Genomic DNA, 19444 nt, shown 5'->3' with positions numbered 1-19444 from the left:
AAAGTTCCAAAACTTTCGTGCTGACCTCGTCGCCATCAACGGCGACAACATTCTTAGCCTTCATTAATTCAAACCCCACAAAGTCAACGCCATGATCTTCTTCGATAAGAACTTCTCAAATGCATGCACGCACACGTCATGGATATCGACATGCTTTTGAGTCTTTGGTCACTGGCTATATTAAAATTTGAAGTTTGAACTTTGAACACACATGGTATTGCTCTGCAGCTGCACTTTGGGCCAACGATTTTGGGTTTGGATTAGATAATAGACTTAGATATTGTGTACTCTGAAATAAATGTTATCCTCTGATGTTGGGTGCATGGTGATGCCCTGCAACCTTCACAATCAGCCATTGAAGGTGGGGCTGCGCGAGGGCTGCACAGTGGGCCCAATATGTAAACATCACGAAAGAAGAAATCAGAGAAACAAAACCATTTTTAAAATTTTTTCTTTTTAATCATATGCCATCGTTGGTTTGTCCTGTTGTGTATTTATTGTTATTATTCTTCGTTCCAGATAGCCACCTGATCGTTGATTTGGTTTGGGTTGCGAGTCTCGCTCTGCCTTTCGGACATTTTCTTGCAGCTCACGTCTCATTCCCTGTGTCTGTAAATTCTAACAATTTGTATGGAAGGCTTTGATTCTTCTTATTTTCTTTTGGGTGTGGAATCTAATTAATGTTGGTGTTGTAGTTATTGTCGATATGGCAAGCACTTTGAAAGATTGGTTGAAGATCGTTTATGTGATTTTTGCATTCTGCTCTGCTTTCTCTTTGGGTGCTCTCAAAGGTTTCCTTTAGATTTTCTTTTGCAGTTTGATGATGGGGCACTTGTCTTGTTTTTGACCTGTGATGCTTGCCCTTGATTGTTTTGGGTTAATTCTTCAGCTTTTATGGATTTTTCATTCCCTGTTGCAGGTATGCTCGTGGGTCCTATTGCTGGCCTGATTATAATAATTGGGAATGTTGGGGTGATTCTTGGTCTCTTCCCTTTCCATGTTGCCTGGACAGTTTACACCCTTGTAAAGTAAATGCCTCTTCAACTAACCCTTTTCAGTTCTTTCAATGACCCTGTTTTCGTTTCTTGAATTTGAGTTTGGAGGTCTTTGGTTTCTCTGGGGTTTTCAATTTCTTATGAAATATTCCATGAACTGCAGGACTAATAGACTTGATGCACCCCTTAAGGTCGCTTTCCTGTTTGCTTTGCCAGTTTTATTCGCCATATGGCTGGCTCTAAGCATAGCTGGAAGTGTTCTTGTGGGAGTGGGCTATGGTTTTTTCACTCCCTGGGTTTCGGCCTTTGAGGCCTTCAGACACGAAAATGAGAGGTTCTGGCACTGCATTGTGGTAAGATTTCGAATTGTGGTTTCTTTACTTCTTGTCTAAGTTTCCTACCATCTCTTTGGTTTTTCATTTTTCTTAGGATGGAACATGGGAAACTATTCGAGGAAGTTGTACAGTGGTTCGAGATTATGCAGATATCTGCTACCATTCATACCCAGCCTTCTTGAAGGAGAGACGAGAATGCTCTAGTTCAGATGAGGTTCACACTCTTAGGTAATGGCCTCTTAGTTAGTGCTTAAGTTCTAAACCTTTTTATTTTTTTCTATTTGAGAGGAAAGAAGAAAAATCATATGATCGTTTCATCATCCCTAATTTCCTTACTGAGAACAATGTAAGAAAAAAAAGAAGTTAGCAACAATGAAACCTCCCATTAATCTGAAACCAAAACAATTTTTTGGTAAAATGGAAGAAGTAGGTCTTTTTAAAAAAAAAAGATCTTTGATCTCTTCTGCAGTTTCTTGATAACAAAAATCAAAGAGGGTAAATATTTTTATGGGAAAGAACTAAGAAGTTCAAACTAACATATGTATGATACAATTATAAAAATGCAAAATAATGAATGTGGCTCAGACCTTGTGAAAGCAGCCATTTCTTTGAGAGATCACTCATTGGAAGCTCTGTGGCAGGTTGGTTCATGTGCCTGGATGTATCATTATTGGGATTTTGGGGCTTGTTGTGGAGATTCCTCTTTATACTGCAATTGCCATAGTAAAGAGTCCATACATGTTGTTCAAGGGCTGGCATCGACTCATACATGATCTCATTAGCCGAGAAGGCCCATTTCTTGAAACAGCTTGCATTCCTATTGCGGGTTTGACAATCATTATGTGGCCTCTTATTGTTATTGGGAGCATCTTACTGGCTATTTTCTCCAGTTTTTTCATTGGATTGTATGGAGCAGTTATAGTTTATCAGGTTTGATTATACTTGTATAACAATATCCCATTATCTCATAAACTTTGCAATTTATTAGAATTGGACTTAGCCTCTTAGCCTCCATTTCAATGCAGGAAAAATCCTTCTGTAAGGGTGTAGCTTATGTCATTGCAATGGTTGCAGAATTTGATGAGTACACAAATGATTGGCTCTATCTCCGAGAAGGGACTGTCCTTCCAAGGTCATCATTTTTTCTCTTCATTCTCAAACATGCGCATTATCAGCCTGTTAAAATAGTGCTGCTAGAGTTCTGTTCCCTTTGATTTCTTTCATTTTTGACCATAGAAACCCCATTGCTCACAGCCAGGCCCCGGTACCGAAGGAAAGGCTCTCACTTATCAGAGCTTTCTGTTGGAGCAAGTCTTAGGGCTGGAGGCAGACTCAATTCCATTTCTGTGGAACCACGAGGAATGCTTGTGCCAAGCTTAGCTCCTTCAAGATCAGTTAGGGAATCAATGCAAGAAGTGCAAGTGTTCCAGGTATGCTCTTATATCCTATTCATGGCGATTCTGTAAATATTCCATTCCAAAAATAGAAACAATTGGGATTTTTTTGGAGATTGGATGCAGTTATGGCAAGTGAGGTGACAGAGAGCAGAGAAATGTTATACAGAGAACAACATTTCTTGGCTTCTGTCACTTGCCATTTTGTGGATATAAATCTGTCAATGATATAGCCAAATGATATAGCCGAAGTTACCATCCACTTAAGAGAAAGATGTCTCAACTCAAAGCATCTGTAGAAATGAACAATTTAAAGGCCTTACTAAAACCAGTTTTATCACTGAATTAATGGAGCAGCATGCAATTAATCCCCTAGTATTGCTAATAAGGTAGGTTCCCATATCAATTGACTGGTTGTGTATAAAGTTAACAGTATCCACCAAGGAGCCTCTCAGGAATCAGGCATAAGTTCATAGATGGCTGGTGGCAGGTCCGGGGGCATTTGTTAGCTAATTTTGAATCTTGATGAATACGGCTTTGCTGATTTCATGTAGTTGGAAAAGAGCTTTGCTGGTTCTGGTTTCGGTTCTCTCATTGGTAATGCTAGTTATGACAAGATTTAAATCCCAATAACACTCTATACAGAAGAATCAAAATGGAACTAAGCATCTCTCTGAATTTTTCATTTTCATTAACAAGTCATCATTGCGTTTTGTTGTTTGACATGAATAAAAGTTCATTTTGTTTTACACAAAATACAACAGATATGGGAAAATGTGATGAGGAGCTGTGAAATGAGGGGCAAGGAACTACTGGATGCCAATGTAATAGCTCCAGATGACCTCTACGAATGGTTAAGTGAGAAGAATAGTAATGATGCAGCTATTGTTGGTGTTGGTTTGCCTTGTTATTCACTTTTTCAGAATCTCCTCTTCTCCATTAAATCTGGGTCGGTTGGTTTAGTGATGCTTGATGGCGTTGAAGTCACCAATCTGAACGTACCCCAGGACAGATTGATGGACTGGTTCTTTCAACCTATAATGGTCCTTAAGGAACAGATCAAGGTCATAGCACTTGGAGAGGGTGAAATAAGATATTTGGAGAAATTTATTATTTTTGGAGGCAATACCCAACGAATGGAGTCTTGGAACAATGGCAGTTTTGTACCTGAGGATGCTCTCAGAGCTGCTCAAATCCAGGGCATCACCAGAAGGTATGAACTCTATCTGCATCACCCCTGCGAGTAATTTAAGAAGGGAATGGTTGATTTTTAATCTTTTAAGGGAACCTTATTATATTTGACTATAATTTAGGTGCATTTTTTTATTTAATCTTTCCTGTTTCCCTCTCTTTCTCAGAAAGAATGAGGGAAAGGAAAGGAAAGGAAAATGGGAAGCCATTTTGAAGCATTACCTTTTTCTTTCCCTCATTGTTTCTGAGGACGAAACAGATTCTTTTTTTTTTTTGGTTTTCATGTTGAAAGATAACCATCTTTTTGGTATTCTCTCCTGATAATGAATCCATTGGCAGGATGATAGGAATTGTAAGAAGCGTGTCGAAGTTACCCACATATAGAAGAAAATTTCGCAATGTTGTGAAGGCTTTGATCGCATATTCTTTTGAGAAGGACGGTACTATCAGATCCAGTTCAGCAAGATCTGTTGCCTCAATTTAATTTATGTAGGATGGACTTCAATTCGTGTAAATTATTTAAGGTTCTGACATCCATCAGGTTAGAATCATATCTTCATTGTAAATTTATAAGTTTTTTTGATCCTGAGTTCGACCTATGACTCAATGTAGCAATGTTCAATTTAAAGAAAAAAAAATCCGCTCCTTTACAAGAAGAGATTGAAATTCATCTTCCAGTAGTACCTTGACAATGATAACATTTTGTCCAGTTGGTTGAATGATCAATTAATCTTTGGCTAGTTCTCTCACAGTCCAATAGCCAACAATCTGTTGAATCTGATATAAGCCCCTGAGGCAAAAAACCAAGGGAATATAACACAGGTATAACTGATACGTGACCATTCTGCCAAGGCCTTCAAACTCTCATAGCCTGAAAGTGGTTCCAGTTATAAATGTAGAAAACTGTGTCAAAACCAGTAACCACAACATGGCATTGAGGGGAAACTGCATCAACTGATTCAGCAGGATTAGGCTGGCAGAAAATACAATTCATGTATGGGAATTCGAGATGGATCGGCTCTGTGTTCTTGAACACATGGTGAAGAGAAGTGTACTACACGTATAGTCTCATAAACTTCTCCCTCTAACCAAATTGTGTGCAGGCTTGTGATATTATAATTTACTCATCACTCCCTTTCACGTAGATATTGTTTACTCTATATCCAATAGATTTTACTGTTTTAAAATGCATTTACAAAATTAAAGTAGAAAACCTTTTATAAAAAAAAATATCATACACCCACTAAAAGAGTTAGGATATATATACATGCTCAAAAGAGTTGACATTAGCTAAAACCACTCCCAAGAAGAATCAACTTCCTGCCAAGGCCCTTTATTCTTTAAACCCAGTTGTCTTTTCTCATTTTTCGAGTCAAAGCTTTGAAGGCATGCAATAAACTATTAATTTGAATAGCAGCATTTCATGTATTCTATGTATATATTCATGAGACGACCAACAGTTCTGGTTGTACACACACCAGCCGCTATGTCACCATGCCACATTTTCTGGGTTCTATTAACATTTCAACTGTAACAATAGCAATGCTGTCATATCAATCAATATGAGTTCTCACATTTTACCCGAAAACCCATGTTTGAAACACCAGCTATTTGGGAAGTCAAGCAGATACCTCCAGATCAGATTTTGATGACCCGAGGAGGAGAGGGGGAAGAAGGAAGAGTAGTACTGAACCAGAAACCACGTCTGGACAAGTCAACATTTTACAAAATAAAGGTGACGCGCACCGTACTACCAATGGAGTGTTGGGCAGGCACCAGATCCAAGGGGAATTAATGGCAGCGTCACGCCAACATCATCCCTTGCTTGTTGCCTACGGCTCTGTCAGCTGCTCGAATTCACAGCTGCATTGGTACCCAAAATCCGCATTGATTTTGGGTCTTGAAGCCAACCCTTTCAGAGTTTTCATAAACTGATACTTCATCGGAATTCCGAAGAAGGCATGTTATATATTTATCATACTAGTTTTTGATTGAGACCATCGCTCTCCATGGCCATGTATAAATTCATAAGTACTGTCCTTTTTCCAAGGCCGGTGCCATAGAATGAGGGGAGTTTTGTCTTGAGGTCTGAATCATTCTACTCCCATGGCATAGTTATCATACCGATCATCTTGCCCAACTTGAATGCATGATACTACCGCCTAAAAACTTTTCCACCCATCCCACCAGCATACTTGTACTTTAGTGATAATCTCTGAAGAATGTGCTGCCTGCATTAATATACTAATTTCTGATCTACATACCTTGAAGTGATAACCTATTATCATTCTAGTAATCTTTGTATCAAAGACATGAGAAAATTAAGCTGATTAGCTTAGAAGACGAGAGAATCAAGCTGTCGTCTCTTTGAGAAACTGTACAAAGTGGGCTGTGGTTCTTTGGGCATGCAAAGTTGTAGAGGCTGATACCTATCTATGCATTAGCCAAAAGCTAAGGTTGAGGAAGGTGGATAACAAGTCAGATTGATTCCATCGAATGAAGATGCATGCGTACTGAGTAACCTTCTGATGGACCAAAAAGGACTTAAAAATGGGGTCAGATGTTGTATCAAAAGATTCAAAACTTATCAAAGAAAAGTTTTTCGCATTCAGGGGATCTTGGTGTGAAACACTTTTGAAAATTAACTCTAAAATGTAAACGTAAAATTGAAAAATAGGGTTTAAAGCATTGATATAGTCTGATATGACTTGAGTGGGTCGTATTTACATCAGCTTGGTCGATCCAAGACAATTTTGATACTAGAATTATGATTTGTCCATATTTTGATACCCACTCAACTTGAATTAGTTGACTCAACCAATTTGTCATGTAAAAAATTTAAACAATCTAACAGTAATATGTGTATATGTAAAAGAAAAGACAATTGTATGATTATCTCTTGGTAATAAAGTGGGAAGAAAAATTAAAGAAGGAATATATGTCTTGTGGAAGATGCAATGAAAAAAAGTATTGTGAAAATTTTATAATTTATAATGTTGGAATATATGTACCATCAATAGTGTATGGTACTAGTGCATAATATTACTTTCCACATTTACACTAACTTCTAAGAAGGTAAAGTTAGAGGAGTTACTATTCAAATCCTTAAAATAGTCTTTTGTTACTCATTGATGTTTGACATGAAAGAGAAAACGAAATAAAGTGTGTTTAGATCTTATATATATATACCTCATAATGTTTGAATATATGTACCCTTGATAGTGTATGGCACTAGTGCATATATTGTTTTTCATAGTCATACTAGCTTTTAGGAAGATAGGAATGGAGGAAATATTACTCAATTTGAGCAGTCTTGTGTTGCTCATCAATGTTTGACATGAAAGAGAAATCACTCATTTTGCTCAATAACTTATTCCTAGAGTCCCTCCCTTATGGAATTCCATTTTGGCTATAATGATAATTAAACTTAAGTCCACTATATCCCAAAAGAATAATGCCTCTCCCTTGTGCCTATGACATTTTCTAGACTAAGAGTCATGGTTAATTGTTTTCATTTCATTTGGTTGTGTATTTTTTTCATCTTGTTGATTTCGATAGGACCCAACTAAATCATGTTAGTTAGTTAGTAGTAAAAGGACTCTTAATATCAACGTACTCAAATAAAGAGTGTTTATCATAAAATGATATCAAGAATTGAGAGTAAACTATAAAGACATCTTAAGATGATTAGCTTGACTTAGAGGACCACATGAAGGTGGGGCACAAAATTGAGAAAGGAATTAATTATCTTGTCCCGATTATTCAAAATAGGATTACAATTCAAGGAGGAAGATCCTCTTATCCATATGTCTACTTATTTATGGTAATGGATAGCATAAATAGTATACCTTTTGCAATCTACTCAAATAATTGGGAAAATCAAGGCTTTTGTTGAATTGAATTATCAAAATTTTTGGATAATTCTTTAAATGTCAAACAACATCTCCGATCACTTTAAATTACAACAATAATTGTTCGGTAACCTCATTTTACTAAACCTAAGAAATATTTGGTACATACTCGATGTAAAAAAATAATTTTCTTCATAAAAAAAATTATGAAAATATTTTTAAGTTATGAGAGAAGATGGCCTCGTAAACATTATATAAAAGACATGAATTATTTCAAGGCATACAGATTATATCATAGATTTGTAATCGAAGAAAGAAATCTAAAGACAAACAATAGCTGTTAGACGAGGACTACTCCTACCAAATACTGGGCTGCTCCTTATTATATTGATAAAAGTAATTAAGGATTACAGTCGTATGCCAAACTCATGGATGATGAATCAATTTTGAGAAATGCTTCATTTTCTGCTGGTTTCTACAATTCAACCTTTCCCTTTGAATTTTGAAACAAATTAATTACAAGAACCGAGCTAAGAGGGAAGTTATAACAGTCTTTTCTCACCAAAGAACTACGAATTCTTCAATGATTACAGCGTTTAAAACTGAAAGCAGCAACACTTTGCAGACTCAGGCGTATCAAAGTGCAGGCCGCAGGAATCTCAACCCCATGTGCTTACTGTTAATATGCTTCCCCTCTTTCCCCTCCACTCTATATCCAGGTAATAATAACGCCAGGTGACAAAACCTTCTCACACTAATTTATAAACATAGCCTATCAGGAGTAGGGTAGGTCAGGTCCGCCGACCTCCTCCTCTATAGAAACTCCACTCAAATGGACTTTAATACAATTATCCACCTTTAATGTAAAAATTAAAGTAAACAGACTGACAGATTTTCCAAATTCTTTCTGTACTTGTACATGCGGGTTGAGCCTGCAACACTCATCCACCACATGGGATATGATAAGATCGTATTCCCGATATTCAACACGTGTCCGTGACTTACACGACACGCTGTGGAGCGCGTTGTTGCCTAATTTCAACACCGCCATCACCGTATTCATATGGAATCCAATAATGTATCTCGCGATATTTCATAAATATCGCCAAAAGAATCATAATTAAATAGGAAAATGACTTATAACAAATCAACAAAAACAAGCTTTTTCCTCTGTAAGAAGAAAAGGAAAAAGAAAAAGAAAAGAAAAAAAAACTAAAATTACTGACCGATTCCTATGATCGTACCAGAGGAGCAGGCTTATCAGATGTTAAACGAAATAACACTTGTTATTGAATCGTTTGTTCTTCCACAGGGGGGTTTCAGAAGCTTCTCCGTGTATAACCCGCTCAGAACAAATTAAACGGAGCTTCTTCTTACCGATGAAGAGCTATACATGAAGGATAAAGAAGCTAGAAAAGAGAGAAATAATTAAATTATTAGACCTGAAAATAATTCAGGGAGCCATTGCCATTGCTTGTGTTTTTGTGGCTTCATGGCTTTAATCTAACCCACTCGTAACGTCCTTCCATTGGCACGTCTTTGACGATATCATAATTGTACCTGAGATGATAAATTTGAAGTTACTGTAATGTTTCCTTTGGGTGCTGAGAAATAATTGGAAAAGAGGAAATGAAATGAAGAGTGGTTGAGTTCTAGTTTCAGTGATGCTTCATTTGGTTTTTTTGTGAAATGGACACTGGACAGTCTAGGTGAATTACGGTTGGCTTGTAGCCTGAGATGAGAATGTGAAGCTTCTGTGTAACTTACTTTTCTGAAAATCGTTTCTGGACGTCTTTTTCGGCGGCAGCAAAGAATTCTTCGAGCTCCGACTCCGACGGCATCTTCTCCACCGTTGATCTGTGGCGGTAATTCGCCTCCGATGGTCTAGCCGTTGACTCCAGGTCGTCAGATTCTGCACGAAGCTCACTCGACGGCGTCGTTTCTCTCCTGCTAAGATATTGCGTGCAAGGAGATGAAGAAATACAGAATTTACATAATACATAGTATATAAAGATATGAGAATCACGGAGAGACTTGACCAAAAGAAATTAAATGCGGGCCGTTTTGAATCACTCAATTTAAATTTCGAATTTGAAGAAACGTGAGGAAATTAATTTTGCACTAAAATTGAAATTAATTGTATGCATATAAACCTTTCTCTGCAGTCGGAATATGCGGACGTTTCAATTTCTACACTCTCCTCCTGCAAAAAAATTAATTCAAATTTTGTACATGAGATGACAAATAAATAGGAGAAGCAATTACAGCGCGAGAAACGGAAATTCAAGAACCTAGAGAGAGAAAGCGCTGAGAAACGGAATTAAATTATTATTCTCCAAAGCTCAATTTCACCTCCAGATCTGCGAATTTCAATCTCTCCTTCACTAGCTCGCTTGATCCGTTACTGGAGCAGCACGACGCCGACACGTGATCCGAGCTAGGACTGGAACACTGATCCTCCTCCGCCACCACTCGTCCAGAATTTCCCGACGGTGCCTCGGAAACCGAATTCTCCGGCAAAATCACGAGGCCACGGCGATTCTTGAGCTGTTCGTACGACGAAGCGAACTTCAATTCCCCACCACCACTGACTTTCCTCCTCTTCACTGTCCCTGAGCTGTCTGCAGCAGCCGCCAAGGCAAGAGCTCTCGCTCTGGTCTTCACACCGGCCACCTGAGCCACCTCCATCACTGCAACTTCCCCGATCCCTTTACATTTCCTGATATACTTTCCCATAATTTTCTCTTGTTCTGTTGATTCCGGAGAGAGAAAATGAGGGAGACGAAGGTGGGAAGGAGATTGATTCCGTTGAACGGTTCGGATTTGTTTTATGCCATCGTGGTGGTCCTAACTCTGTTAACAATGACGGACGCTCAACAACGGGGTTTTTGACGGCGCCGTTGCGCAGATCGTGGCCTTTGTGGATAACGCCGTTCCTGTGCGGCTGTGCCCCTAATTATTGACGGCCCGCCTTATACCAACCGGTTCGGACCGGTCTTACATGAAAATTACAACGGCTTTTACTCATTCCAAACCGGAGTCCAGTTTCGTTTGGTGCGAAACTGGTCTTAACCATAATTATTGTGCATTGGATGAAATTACCCATCTACCCTCTATTAATAAAGAAACAACAAAAACACTCCTTGATGGTACCTTCCTCCGTTGTTTCCGGTTTATATGAGTTTGTTTCTTTGAGTGGAGTTTAAACACAACTAAATTTGTCTAAAATATAAATATTAATTTTAAGAACTCCCCTTTAAACAACTTGCAGATAAAAATTAAAAATTTTAGTTTTATATTTACATAAAATATGTAGACATAAAGTTCAATTAAAAAGTAAATAGTAACTTAATATTCTATTAATAATTCATTGTATTCTTTCAAAAATATATATGACCTTTTATAATGGTTTTATTTTACATAATTATCAACAAGATTTATTTTTAAAAAATAAAAAATTATATCGAAATAACATAAGTGAAGAAGTCCTCTTTAGATAAAAAGGTTGATATATTATCAACCTACTCTTAATCTCGAATCAATTTTACATATTGAAAAATTAATTTATTGCATTATCATCTTTAATAAAATCTTGAAATTGGATGAATAAGCTTGTTCAATAAAAGTAGATGAATTTATGTAATTAATTAGACCAAAGAAAGGAGAACTGTTCTTAATTAAAAGAGGGAGAGGAAAAGTGAAAACATGTAAAACGGGTGTTAGATTCGAAATAGAATAAAAGCTTGATTATGGAGGGCATCAAATTGGCTTACACAACCATCCTCAAATAATCTTTATATACCTTAGTTTTTTAAGCACACACGATAAGAGAGAGGTAATTTCAAATAATATCCAAAAGTGATGGACAAAATAGTCTTAATTAGATCATATATATACGTTGAATAAGAAGTATTCTTAGTTTTATTTATATCATTGGGAAACTTGATTCATACATTGTGAGATATTCTATATTTGTGATGGAATAGACCTTTGATGAGAAATATTCTTAATTTGGTACTCTTAAGCTTTAAGATATTCCATATTTGTAATAGAAATTTAATTTTAACTTTTCAAGAGGACCCTATCATGGGTGATTGAATTGTTCAAACTCACTTTAATAGAAGAGCTTTATCTTTTGAATGAGTCATCCCTTTGCCCTCTTACCTCTGACTATATCAAATTTGACAATATTTTTATCTTAAAGTGGTTAATTAAGATAATTTTTAAAATAATTTTAAGTAAAAACCAAAGGGTTTAATTTTATACTTGTAAAACTGATATGATCGGCTTTTTGGTAAATATGACTTTGCTTGCATTAAGCAAATTTTAAGGCACACGAGATGGACACAAGCTTAGAGATTATTCGCAATGGTTGTGCAATTCATTCTTTTTTACTTAGAATATGAAAAGAAATAGTAATATAAAAATTAAACAAAAATGATCAAATTATTCACCCTTATTTATTTAAAAAATGAGAAGAATTAGAAAGATAATTTTTTTAAAATTATTTAATCCAAACTCTTTTTTTTTTTTTTTGTCTTCCTTTTTCCATTTTTCATTTAATAATAATAATAATAATAATTTGTATATGAAATACAAAAACTCCTAGAAATTTTAATACACATTAATTTTCTTGAAGACACGGTAGAAATACAAAATGTAATGGCAGAGACCGGGGGACCCACATCGATTTTCTTGAAGACACGGTGGGAATACAGATTGTCATGGGAGAGGACGGGGGACATGAGACGCATGGACATTTAATTTAGGGCCATAACGGCCTAACCGTTAGGTAAGTAATGGAGCGAATGAATGCGAAAAAAATCCTGTTTGAAAGATGCCTTGTAGTAAGCAGTAACAACGAGATTACACATTACACGTGCCACATGGCTTTCAATAAATTGTCCATGGCTACTTGGTAACCGACACAGGACCACAGCCACTCACCCGTGTCAACTTCCTGATCTTTCCCAAATCAACCATGCAACACTGATTTCGTATAATCTTATTATTCTCTCTTTTACCTTTTTTCATTTATCATGGTGTTGAGATTGCAGTTATAACAAAAGAGCATAAGGGTCCATGGGCACCGTAGCTGAGACAAGGTTCATGAAATTGATTCACATTTTCCTTTCAAGTTCCACGGATTGACCCAACTTAGGATTCTCTCCGAATTTTTCTGTTTCAAAGGGTCCATCCATTTCACGTGAATAGTTAAGACGGCCCCAAGGTACCATGATGGGTGCTGTTGTGTTGTTGACGACTTTGAAGGATGTAATAATGGGAGATTGCACCATGACATGATTTGAAATTTTATTTTTGCGATATTTGGTTGGGTATTTAATGTTCCAAGAGCTTATGGAATGAGATGTTTTTAATACTATTAAAGTCAAATTTCGAATTTAATGTGAGATTCTAATAGGTAAATGTTTTAAATATCGGACATAATAAGAATACGGTATTTATATAAGAGTAATTGTGATGTTCTAGAAGTTGCTAACTCTCGTTATATATAAATACATTTTAAAGTTATAACGATTTATTATATTTAAAGTAAATAATATCTTCATGAGAAAGAATGAATCATTGTTAATTATAAATAATCTTATGATTGGAATGATCTTATTCGTATTTTTAAATTATTGTTTCTTTACAATTAAATTTCATAATTTGGGATTTTGTATCCTCTGGCGTCGTGTAACATTTTCATTTTGATCATAGTTCTTAATCATAAGTAAAAAAGTTCATACAAACAAAAAGGATAATCATTTTATTTTGAAGTAGGATGAAAAATATGGAGGGTTAAAATTATTTTATGAAAGAGAAAATCTAATAATGGAATATTTGAAAAAAATGGGTATGTTTGGTTTTATTTTTTGAAATTGATTTTTGGCACAAAACAAAATCAAACATTTGCAATGTTTCCCCCATTGAAACTTTTTCTTTTTCCTTTTAGAAGAAAACCTTGTTCTTTAGAATTCCTTCATCACAACATAACTATATGCCCACAACATATATAATACCATCTATCAACTTTAGAAGGTGAACCCCACATTCAGTGAGAGGTACCATGACCCTTCTTGAAAGTTGTTATACAACCCACCAAATAAACAAAAACAAATTTCTTATTATTTATTTTCAAAGCTAAGCTTTTGGGGGTGTATTTGAGTAATGGCACAGAGGCCATGAGGTTGAGCCTCATTACATATCATCTGAGATTTGCTTCATCCCAAAAGCATAATGATAAAGAACTAAAAAGATGGCATTGAAGAATTCCCCAAAAGGGAAGGAGGAGATGGGAATCCAAGACAGAGATTAATCAAGTGCCAAAAGAGGAGTTAAATCAAGCATTGAAGTAATGATAGAATAAATCTACAACAAGAAACCAGGACAAGTGAATGTTTGATGGTTGGTTCAAACTAAAGGGCACCTACCATTATGGTTTATGACCCTTAAATCAAAGATAAAGAAGAAAGAAAGATTCCCCTGAAACAAAGATAATGAAAAGGGAATAGACAAGGGCACATGGACTTTTTGCAAGGGCAGGCACAGAAAACTAGAATAGATTTCACCCTCAATCACCATAGCAAATGGAATATATTATAGATATATTGAGCGGCTCTCATATGAAGTGTGTGCCAAAGGCTTCATTCATATTCAACTTCCAACAGTTAAACTGGTCTTTTTTTTTTAACCCTTATGCTTTAAATAACATGTTGATGTAACTACGAAAGGTCAATCAATGAATGATTTGAGGGTGGTGGGCTCACTAAATATTCCCAACTTAACTTTCTCCGTTCATTTTTCTATTTTGGTAGCTTTGTTTAGTTGTCCACAGTTACACGAGTGACTTTAAAATGCCTCATTAATGACTTTGATTATCAAGGAAGATGAGGAAGATAAGTAAGAGAGAGTAAAGATGAAGATGAGAAAGACTTATATGTATTTAGCGGTGGTTTTAGAAAATGAGTGTTTTTAATATTTTTATTTTTTAAATATTAAAAATAATAAAAATATTTTTTTAAATTACTATCAAACATACTCTTAAAATAATTTGACAGTATTTTAATTTGAAATATTTTTTGTAAAAGTGTTTTTAAGAAAATTATTTATAACTTGTTTTAAAAAAAAAATACTATAAATGATTTTCTAATGTTATAAATGATTTTTTAAAATTTTAAAAATGTTTATTAAATTTTGTCAAATTCTTAATTTCTTTAAAATTACTTTTGGACGATGTTTTAGCCATATTCTTTTTTTTTTTTCTTGATACTAGCGGTATTCTTTTTATTTTATTTTATGGAAATATGAAATATAATTTTCCATATAAAATCAATCTTAATGTAAAAAGTAGTCTCGTTTATATGAATGAGAGAGAGAGAGAGAGAGAGGGGTATCTTTTGTTTATATGCTTCAATTTCTTTTACTGAAAGAGAGGAAGAGAGAGAGACCAACATTGATACATTATAAGTAAGAAACAAAAATCAATCTCAATGTAAAAAGTCTTGTTTATATGAGAGAGAGAGAGAGGTATCTTTTGTTTATATGCTTCAATTTCTTTGACTGAAAGAGAGAAAGAGAGAGAGAGGGAGAGAGAGAGACCAACATTGATACATTATAAGTAAGAAACAAAAATACACCATAAAGTAAATAAAACTTTTACGGTAAAAAAAAGTTGCATCATTGACTTTAAAGCAACTTTTTCCAACACATGCTTGTCTCAAAAATTTCAAAAAATTTCATTGAAAAAGTTGTAATATATACACCTCAAATATTCTCTCAAACCCAAAAACAATTAAAGAACTTCTAGGTATTTTACCTATGGATGCCTACATAAATTGTTTATTCATAGATTATAAGAAACAGACAATGGGATGGTGGGTTGTGAAAAGAAATATATAAAAGAGGTAGTGCTTTTGAGAATATTTCCCACACACCCACAAGACCAACACCAACATGATGATTGATGAACCCCTATTCCACATACCCCACAGAGAATCCAAAGAATGGAGGAAAGAAAATTTTTATAATAGACTCCATAGGCCATGATTACAATCCAAAAGGAGTAAACAAATTTACTCAACAGTAGAAAGATATAAATCAAAGGAAAAGAAAAGAGAAAGATGGAAAAGCAAAATGAGGAATCTAATGATAGAGATGAGTGAGAGAGAGAGGTGGAATGGGGGGAAGGGAGCTTTCAAAGAGGGGGATGCCCCTCCATGTCCAAGACATGTTTTCTCACAATAGTGCTTCAAAGTTCAAACGGTCCTTTCAATTTCAAAAGCTACTCCTTTTTCTTTCCAAAGTCAGGACTTTAAGCCTTTGGATCACAATTTTTTTGCTACCCCAAAATTCTTTTTCTTTTTCCTTTTAAAAGCAAGACTTTGCGGCTTACGTCTTTTGCTTCTTTTCAAAGCCATACCAAAATTTGGGCTCCATGCCCTCTTTTGAATCACTTGTATAACCTTAGCTTAATCAAAATCTACTTATTCGCCTTTCAAGTTTTGCCACATGTGATATTAATATTTTGAGTTTTACGATGTGTCGAGCATGAAATGGGAATTGGTCGGCCACTTGGTAAATATTAATAAAAATTTATGATATCATTTAAGAAAATTCGACATTGTTAAGAATCCAAAGAGTTAATAAAAATTTACATTTGAATATATCATACAATTCACGAAGTTTAACAAATAATCGATATTTCACGATTAAAGATGTAATAGTATTTGTAGTGATGATCTTTATATATCATACTAACAATCAAAATATAATCAAAAAGAAAAAATCTCTATTTGATAGGACTTCTTTCCATGCCTATAAATAGTAAGAATATGATTAAAGATAAATATAACAAGTGATATATAATATGATTGGCATATAAGAGGAAGTAATTAATATCTATTCGGTGATATATAATTTGTCTACATGAAGATATAATTTGAATATATTATGTTTCATTATTTTTGAATATATATATATATATATATATATATTTCAAATTTATCTTTGATTTTTATAGCTATTAACACATTTTGGTAAGTTTAACATTAAGTGGTGGTTTTTCCTTTTCTTTTTTTTAATAAATATATATATGTCTACTATTAATATATGACAGGAGGTTAAAAATATCTATTTATGATTGTTAACAGGATATTATTTAAAATAAATAAAATGATTACAAATATTTTGACTTGGTAACAACTTTTCTTAATGTCAGCATAGGGAGGGAAATCAATTTGAAGGATGAAGGTGGGGATTGAAAATATGGTAGGCTGTCGAATCAAAGAGCTTAGAAAATCGTGCAGCAGGCACTTTTTTCTTATACGTATTGAGAACCTTATCCAATTAAAAGATGGCGAAAGGCTGTGAAAAAAAAAGGAACAAAACCACCATTTAAAATGGACCTTTGACCACCGTACCATTATGAGCCCTAAAAACAAAAAAAAAGAAAAGAAAGAAAAGGAAGAAACAGGGCATGATCCCTTGAGGCCTTGACCAAGGTTGAGCACATGGCAACCGACGGATTAGTTCAAGCGGTCCAACACCCAAGAATTACACAAACCACATTGCTCGAATTATGGAACTTATAAAGAGTTTGACAAAAGAGCGAACAACAGAAAGGACCATTTCATGATCACATTAGGAGTTTAGGACCATGTGCCCTTGCATAAGACACCTTGCTTTGTTGCTTTTCTAAGTCCCACTCCATGGTTTGGATGCATGTTGTATGGAGGATTGGGTCTGAATGCCTTTGTCCTTGGCTCAACTAACCCTACCTCCCACCTCCATCCACTTTTTGGGTCATCTCCCAACCTCCTAGTTCCACATTTATCAAGTTTTTTGTTGCTTTGCTAAAATCCTTTGCCACATTCTCAATGTTGGATGTCTCATGACTATCCATAAAAACTAATGATGCTTTTTATTAGTATAAAAGTAGGAGGATTGAACAAAAGACATTTTTCATGGTGTGAAAGCAAAGGAGAAAATAGTTGTATTACCTATTATATTAGCCATGTGCATCTACAAACTTGTGTATAATTTCTTAATAAGCAACAAAATGGATTTTGAATTCAAGGTCAATACACATGTGATCATTGGATGCCCATTTTCTCACTACATGTCTTGCCATTAAGCAAGAGTTCAATCAATTTGCTATGAACATTCAATCAAGACTAAATTGAGTAAGACCATGATGCTTGAATTGTAACATAGTAATATTTGATACACTCCTACAAAGCAATGATTATTACCCATATAGTGAATATATTTCATGCTTTCTATTTTTAACATAAAAAAGTAGTGATAACTTTTCTATAAGATACAAGAATTATTAAAGATTTAGTTGAGAAAGTAATAATTTTAAAATTTTATTATCTTAAATTTAAAAAATTTTAAAATTACTAAGGGGTATTTGGTAAAATCTAATAATAATTATTTAATAATTTAAGTTGACTTTAAATTAAATTATACTTAAGTTATTGATTTAAAATTTTATTATGTAAAAGTATTAAGGTTGTTTGATAAAATTAACTTAAAATTTATTTTAAATCATTAAAATGATATATTTATTTTCATAAATTATAATGAAAGCAAAGAAAGTTAAGTAACAATTGAGGTTGTGGAGTAGCAAAAGATGTTGTTGAGATAATCAGGACAAATATGGATAAAAAGTTAAAATAAAGATGTGGATTTAAAAATAAGTTAATTTTTTTTATTTATTACTTAAAGTTGTTTTTAATTTTAAGTTATACCATTAAGTTATTTTATCAAATATACTTAGTTTATTTAATAATTTAAATTAAATTATTAAGCTGTTTACTAAACCCACTAAATGTTCTACTTTTATATACAATTTTATTATTTTAAAAATAAAAAATAAAAATGTATTTAAACAGGTAATTAGTATTAAAACAATTATTCAAAATTGTCTTTTTTGCAATGTGTTTTATCTTTTATTTTTTTCAATTTTTTAATTATTACAATTTTCATACAAATTTAGAAATCATGGCCTTGTTTGATAATTATTTTTTAAAATAATTCTGAAAAAATAGTTTTTAAAAGTCGTTTTCTAATATTTTGTAGTAAAAGTTTGTTTGAAAACCTAAAATGTTTTTAACTTATTTTTAATATGTTTTAAAAATATTTTTTTATGTCCATAACTTTATTTTAAATTATTATATATATTTGTATAATTATATTTTAAAATAACTCTAAAAAAAAAAGTGAAAAATAATTAAAATATGTTATTTGAAAACATCTTATTTTATGTTTTCTATTATAAAAAAATAGAAAACAGTTTTTTATTATAAAAAAATAGAAAATAGTTTTTTATTATCAAACATATTTTTCAATTTTTATTTTATTCTACAAAACAAAAAACTATTATTGAAAACAGTTTCCGAACAAGTCCATATTTCGATTATGGTTTTAATACACATTTTGAAATCACTATGCTTCACATTTTCAATTAAGATTTCAAACTTATTTAAAGCAAAAAATAAAATAAAATTGTATTTTAAACCTTATATTCTATTTGACCAAAGCGAATTCGGAACAAAAAAACATTAGGAAAATTCCTTGGCATGAGTGTCACATGAATACCATCCGTCCTATGTGATTCCTTTAATAGCTAACATACATTTAAGAAACTAAAATAAATTAGGTTGTACAGAAGA

The 19444-nt window shown here is 33.8% G+C and overlaps 2 protein-coding genes across 5 annotated transcripts; one reads left to right on the top strand and one right to left on the bottom strand.

The window, feature by feature from the left end:
• The first annotated feature begins 519 nt into the window (after positions 1-519).
• Positions 520-4585, top strand: LOC117917625 (uncharacterized membrane protein At3g27390). Of its 3 annotated transcripts, none has more exons than XM_034833956.1 (10): positions 520-607; positions 696-791; positions 920-1028; positions 1159-1348; positions 1425-1558; positions 1972-2260; positions 2356-2462; positions 2589-2760; positions 3489-3937; positions 4255-4585. In XM_034833956.1, the coding sequence occupies exons 2-10, from the start codon at positions 707-709 to the stop codon at positions 4397-4399; spliced, it is 1680 nt and encodes a 559-aa protein (XP_034689847.1). In that variant the 5' UTR covers positions 520-607; positions 696-706; the 3' UTR covers positions 4400-4585. The 3 variants fall into 3 exon arrangements, with proteins under 3 accessions (XP_034689847.1, XP_034689850.1, XP_034689849.1); XM_034833959.1 differs by having other exon boundaries at positions 536-611; XM_034833958.1 differs by having other exon boundaries at positions 545-628.
• A 4163-nt stretch (positions 4586-8748) lies between these two features.
• Positions 8749-10633, bottom strand: LOC117919220 (cyclin-dependent kinase inhibitor 7-like). Of its 2 annotated transcripts, none has more exons than XM_034836353.1 (4): positions 10119-10633; positions 9920-9969; positions 9534-9716; positions 8749-9326 (listed from the first exon to the last, which is right to left on the bottom strand). In XM_034836353.1, exons 1-4 carry the CDS (start codon positions 10500-10502, stop codon positions 9257-9259), a joined length of 687 nt encoding a protein of 228 aa, XP_034692244.1. In that variant the 5' UTR covers positions 10503-10633; the 3' UTR covers positions 8749-9256. The 2 variants fall into 2 exon arrangements, with proteins under 2 accessions (XP_034692244.1, XP_034692245.1); XM_034836354.1 differs by having other exon boundaries at positions 9534-9713; positions 10119-10630.
• Positions 10634-19444: the final 8811 nt, after the last annotated feature.

This window comes from Vitis riparia, chromosome 7 (assembly GCF_004353265.1).
Source record: "Vitis riparia cultivar Riparia Gloire de Montpellier isolate 1030 chromosome 7, EGFV_Vit.rip_1.0, whole genome shotgun sequence".
Taxonomy (NCBI): domain Eukaryota; kingdom Viridiplantae; phylum Streptophyta; class Magnoliopsida; order Vitales; family Vitaceae; genus Vitis; species Vitis riparia.
This window is presented reverse-complemented; position numbering and strand designations above follow the sequence as displayed.